The sequence below is a fragment of the Mus caroli genome, unplaced genomic scaffold, assembly GCF_978045245.1.
Source record: "Mus caroli unplaced genomic scaffold, Mus_caroli_1 scaffold_1, whole genome shotgun sequence".
Lineage (NCBI taxonomy): Eukaryota > Metazoa > Chordata > Mammalia > Rodentia > Muridae > Mus > Mus caroli.
Window position 1 is genome coordinate 155025841 of NW_028227256.1, and position 6000 is coordinate 155031840.

The window sequence follows — 6000 nt, forward strand, 5'->3', positions numbered from 1 at the left end:
GTACCCAAATTGGACTCTCTCTCTCTCTGCCTACTGTTTGCCTGTGTGTCTCTGCATTTGTTCCCATCAGCTGCCAGAGGCAGCCTCCAATGATGGCTGGGTTAGGCACCGATCTGAGTATTCAGTAACTCATTTTTACCTTCCTATTTGTAGCAAGCAAGCTTTCTCAGCCTTCAGTCTTTTTCCATGATTCACGATGCTATTTTCATCAAGTTTCAGGACACACAGATCCGCTCTCTGTTTTCTCTTCTCTTGCTTCAAAGATAATATTTATATATTAGCATCCTATAGCCTTTATGTGTGTAGCAGTGAGGTACGTTTTAATAAATAAAAATATATCTTGTACCTTTGTTCTTGCTTTTCATTTTTGTTAAGTTGTCCTATCTGTAAATAGAGCTATATAGTCAGATCTTTTGTGTCTTTTAGGAGAGCTTAAAGTATTTTCCATAACATCTTATGGGATATTCTTTCCATTTTCCTACAAATATCACTGTTTTTGATTTTTGATAACAGTAGTTTGCTTCTGCTACATTTGCTTGTTGATATTTCTGCTATAGAGACAGTCAGTAGCTTTTATAAGCTCATTTCTCGTTTCATTGGTTTGATGGTCTTTCTTATTTTTTTGCTTTGATTCATTTTCCTATGTAGATTATTAGACTGTCTGCAGAAGTGATGGTGTTGTTCATGCCACTCTTTGCTTTTTAATTTTATTCTTTGCATTTATCATTATCTATAGACCATTTTAAACGTGGGTTTGGTTGTACAGAAAAATTCAAGAGGAAGACTAGAGTGCTTGGGCTGGTGGGATGACTCAGCGGTTGGGAGCACTGACTGCTCTTCCAAGGGTCCTGGGTTCGGGTCCCAGTGGCCACATGGTGGCTCACAGCCATCTGTGATGAGGTCTGACACCATCTTCTGGTGTGTCTGGGGACAGCTGTGGTGTACTTACGTATAGCAAAGGATAAATCTTTGGGCTGGAGTGAACAGGGCCAGGGTGGGCGGGGCTGGAGCCAGAGGCTGAGTGAGCAGAGGTCCTGAGTTCAATTCCCAGCAACCATCTGTACAGCTACAGTGTACTCATATACATAGAGTGAATAAGACATCTTAAAAAAATTAATAATAGAGTGCTCATACCCCGTGTTCCACAGTCAGAAGTTCCCACTCTCAGTCAGCACCTTGCACTGGTTTATCACAACCAATGAGCCAATGGCTGCATATGAACTGTCTTAATCACAGTGGGGCATGCACATTAAGTTGCGTTCTCTGTGTGGTACAGCTCTGTGGGTTTTGCTAAATGTTTAATATTATGTAACCACGATTACATAGCCTGCAGAATAGCTTCCTTAAACAATTCTCTGGGCTCCACATCTTCATATTCATCCCCTTATCCTGTATCTTTGGCAGCCACTGATCTTCCAGGTGTCTCTATAGTTTTGGTCCTTTTCAGAGTGTTGTGTGATTGGAGTCATCTTCAGGCTATTCTTGTTTTATTAGCAATATTTATTTAAGGTTCTTCAACAGCTTCCTGTGTCTTGATAGTCTTTTTTTTGTTGTTTTTAAAGATTTATTTTATTTTTATTTATATGAGTACACTGTAGCTGTCTTCAGACACACCCCAGAAGAGGGCATTGGATCCCATTACAGATGGTTGTGAGCTACCATGTGGTTGCTTGGAATTGAACTCTGGTCCTCTGGAAGAGCAGTCAGTGCTCTTACCCGCTGAACCATCTCTCCAGCCCCCTGCCCCCTTTTTCTGACAGGGTATTTCTATCTCTCTATGTAGCCCTTGCTATCTTGGAACTCACTTCACAGATCAGGCTGGCCTCAAATTCAGATTCCCCTACCCCAGTCTCCCAAGTTGCTTATCCAGCTGTCTATTGAAGGCACTGTTGCTCCCATGTTTTCCCAGTTGTGAATGAGATTGTTATCAACATTCATGTGTGTGTTCCTCTTACATAGTTTTCAGTTCATGTGAGGGAAGACCCAGGAATGTGGTTGGTGGGAAACTGCCACACTCCTTCCACAGTGTCCGCACCACCGTGCATGCCCACCAAGAGCAAGGGAGAGATCCTGCTGCTCTGCTTTCTCAACACTGTCGGGGTAGCGTCTTGGTCCTTAGCCATCCTAATGACATTGCAGGTCTCATCATTGTTTTTAATCTCTGCCAACTGAGTGTCTTAGTGTGAGTTTATTTGATATCTGTGTGCTTCTTTCGTAAGATGTCCGTTCAGATCTTTTGCTCTGAACAGAATGCTTTTTGAGTTTTAAGTATCTCTTTCTATCTAATATCCATCTCTATGTCTGTTTTTCTGTCTATCATCTATCTATCTATCTATCTATCTATCTATCTATCTATCTATCTATCTCCTTTGTTAGGTGTATGTTTTGCAATGATTTTCTCTAAGGCCACATATGCCTTGTCTTTTTGTGTGTTTAACAATGTTTTCTTTAGTGTAGATATTTTTAATTTTCTTCTTGTGTGTATGTGCATGTATATATGTAGGTGCATATACACATATGTGCATGTATGTGGGGAAGAGATGGATGCCTGATGACTTCCTGTATCACTTTCCACCTTGGCTTTTGAGACAGAGTCTCTCACTGAACCTGGAGCTCATCATGGCTAGAATGACTTTGGCCACAAGTATATGATCTGCTATCACAAGTACATGCTAGATTCCTTTTTTTTTTTTTTTCTCCTGGTTTTTCGAGACAGGGTTTCTCTGTGTAGCCCTGGCTGTCCTGGAACTCAGTCTGTAGACCAGGCTAGCCTCGAACTCAGAGATCTGCCTGCCTCTGCCTCCCGAGTGCTGGGATCAAAGGTGTGCGCCACCACTGCCCGGCCATGCCAGATTCTTTATGTGGGTCTGGGGGGCGGGGTCTAATGCAGGGCCACAGGCTTCTGTGGCGAGTACTTTATTGACTCAAGCATTTCTGTAGTCCCAAATATTTTAACTGAAAAAATTACTGTGCGTGTGGCTGCATGTGCCACAGTGCACATGGAGAGATCAGAGGACAGCTTTGTGGGGTCAGGTACTTCCTACTTGTATGTGGGTTCTACGGATCCAGCTCAGTTCAGCAAGCCTGCACAGTGAGCCCTTTATCTGTTGAGTCGTTCAGCAGCCTCAAGGTTCTGAACCTTAATGACGTTAATTTACTCATCGTCCCCCACGGTGGTTCTTTCGGTGCTGTCTCCAGAATCTCACTGTGAAACCCAAAGTGCACTAGACTTTTTCAGTGTTGTCTTTGGGAAGTTGTATAGTTTTGTATTTTATTTTAAGACTCATGAACCGTTTAAGGTAATTTTTGTGAATTTAAGTACTTCCTGTGAATTCTGTGAATGAAACACACTTTGACTCTAAGTGCGGGTCTCTGGTATTCCCAGTGCTGTTTGCTGAAAGCACCCTCCCTTCTCCACGGAGCTGCCTTCACTCCCGTTAGAGACTGGTTGGCTGTGCGGGTTCTGCTTTGGAGTCGGCCAGCCCATTCCATGGAGCTACTTTTCTGTTTTTCTACCAATATCACACCACTTTCACTACTGTGGCTGTTTTATGATTGGCCTTACCACCATATGTTGGTTCCTGCCACTGCATTTGCTATTGCTGGGTTGCTGGTTGGCTGGACTGCTGGGTATTCTGAGGACGAAGATGGGACTTGTGCCAAGGAACCCAATGCCCCTAGTCAGCAGGAAGTAGCCTATAGAGGACTATGTTCCCTTTCCCTCTAACTTTCTTCCTCTCCTCCCTAGTATTGGGTGGAGTAAGGGTTGGGAGGGAGGCAGAGGTAGAAGAACTCAATAACATAGTAAAACAGTATACAATCTTAAACTTCTGGAGAAAGATTTTAATATGCTGTAATTTTAGGTGCAGAGGACTGGTATAATATAATGATAAAATTTTTGAAAACAATTGATTCTTTTTTCGGCTGTATCCATTCAAGCTGGTACAAAATTCTTCCAGGAGAATAAGGACTGGCTCATGGACCTTCTGCCTGCTTGGCACTTAGTTATCTGACAACATTGAAAATCATAAGCTTGGATGTGGAGAAATTCTGTAGATCAGTTATTCTTAAGTATTGTATTCCTTTGTATTTATGGTGACCTTATTAGTGTTGCGTGGCTATGTACAGTTCGTAGAGGTGCAGCTTGCTACTTCCATATTACTTCAATAGCAATGTTTTAAAAATTGTTCATCTGTCAGATATTTGCTGAAACATGCATCAGTCTGACCACATTCCATTTTGGATTTCTTTTAGATCAACGATGCCTTCCTTCATGTGATGCAGCGCAAATCCACGGGCAAGGTGCTCTTGTCCCTCAAGTAAACCCTACCCTGGGCAGACTCCCAAGTCTGCTCTCCCTCCTGCATTTTAAAGGGCTCATCCTTAGTGACCCAGGTGCCATGTCTTGGTGTCAGTTCTCTTTGCTTCTGCTTTCTTGCTGCCTGTCATCAGTGTGGCCACAGACATTCTTGCCTAAACTTAATCCTGTCTGTGAGCAAAAGGTACTGTGAGTTCCTTTAGCAATAGGTACTGTACTGGCTAGTTTTGTGTCATCTTGACACAGCTGGAGCTATCACAGAAAAGGGAGCTTCAGTTGAGGAAATGCCTCCATGAGATCCAACTGTAAGGCATTTTCTCAATTAGTGATCAAGGGGGGAGGTCCCCTTGTGGGTGGGACCATCTCTGGGCTGGTAGTCTTGGTTCTATAAGAGAGCAGGCTGAGCAAGCTAGGGGAAGCAAGCCAGTAAAGAACATCATCCCTCCATGGCCTCCTGTTTTCTGACCTGCTTGAGTTCCATTCTCGACTTCCTTTAGTGATGAACAGCAATATGGAAGTTTAAGCTGAATAAACCCTTTCCTCCCCAACTTGCTTCTTGGTCATGATGTTTTGTCCAGGAATAGAAACCCTGACTAAGACAGGTACTATGTCTGAATCACCTGCTGACTTCCTTCACCTTCTACTATTCAATTTAACTTGTCTGGAATCTTAAATTGTGGGATTAGATTAACAATATGTTGTCCAACCCAAATGCCCTTTGACAGGTGGATGTATAACTATGCATACTAGTGTATTTATATATACATATGATACATATAGCATATGTATATATGTTATATTGTATATGCATTGTATAATATGCATACATTTGGAATATTTTTAGCTTTAAAGAGGAACATCACCACTCACAGACATGCTACAATATGTGTCAACTTTGAGGCCATTCTACACGAGATAGAACATATTTAAAGAAAAGACATGCATTCTGTGAGTCCACTTATATCAGATTCCATCAAGTTCGACAAAGATAAAGTGGAATGGTGGTCATCAGGGACCTCTCTTGGAGTATATCCTGGTAAACTTGACAGCGCTTTCATGGGGAAATAGGGATGTACTTAAGGCATGTGGCATTTCAGGTCAGGAAGATGGAAAATCAGTAGAAATGGGGGCAGTAATGATCGCCATAATGAACTGCTGAGGTATATACTTGGAATTATTTTTAAAAACTGTTGAAACGGTAAATGTTATGCATGTTTTGCCACAATAAAACAGTTCTTATAAAAAGATGTGTTCCTGTTACTTCTAACTAAATGGATAGATTCAGGGGAGAGAGCAGAACATGTGTAGAGTGCTGGGCTCAGTGGGTGTGAGCTGCTGTGCTGTGTACGTTCTGGCCTGCGGGAGAGACCTACCATTAGGTGCTGAACATTCTGCAGACACTCCTTGATTTATGATGGTTTAATTGTGACTTCCTCAATATATACTTATATTCTTTTTCAAAATGTGTGTGAAGATAAAATTTTGCCTATGTATGTGTGTGGTGAATGTGTATATTATGTGTGTGGGCACAAATATGGGGTGTGGGGCATGCATATGCAGTCTATGTCCTGGGTATGGAAGGCCAAGGTCAATGTCAGGTGTCTTCCTTGATCACTATCTACTTCATGTGGCAAACAGGGTCTCTTACTGAACCTGGAATGTCAGCTGTCAAGGCAATAGGT

General features: G+C 42.2%; 1 protein-coding gene across 1 annotated transcript in view; it reads left to right on the top strand.

Moving 5' to 3' along the window:
* The window catches only part of LOC110301224 (protein Cryzl2-like), a 31977-nt gene extending 26501 nt beyond the window's left edge, over positions 1–5476 (top strand). The window contains 1 exon segment of the mRNA XM_029482961.2: positions 4255–5476. Within this exon segment, the coding sequence (XP_029338821.1) occupies positions 4255–4323 (69 nt within the window). The 3' untranslated portion in view covers positions 4324–5476.
* The last annotated feature ends 524 nt before the right edge of the window (positions 5477–6000 follow it).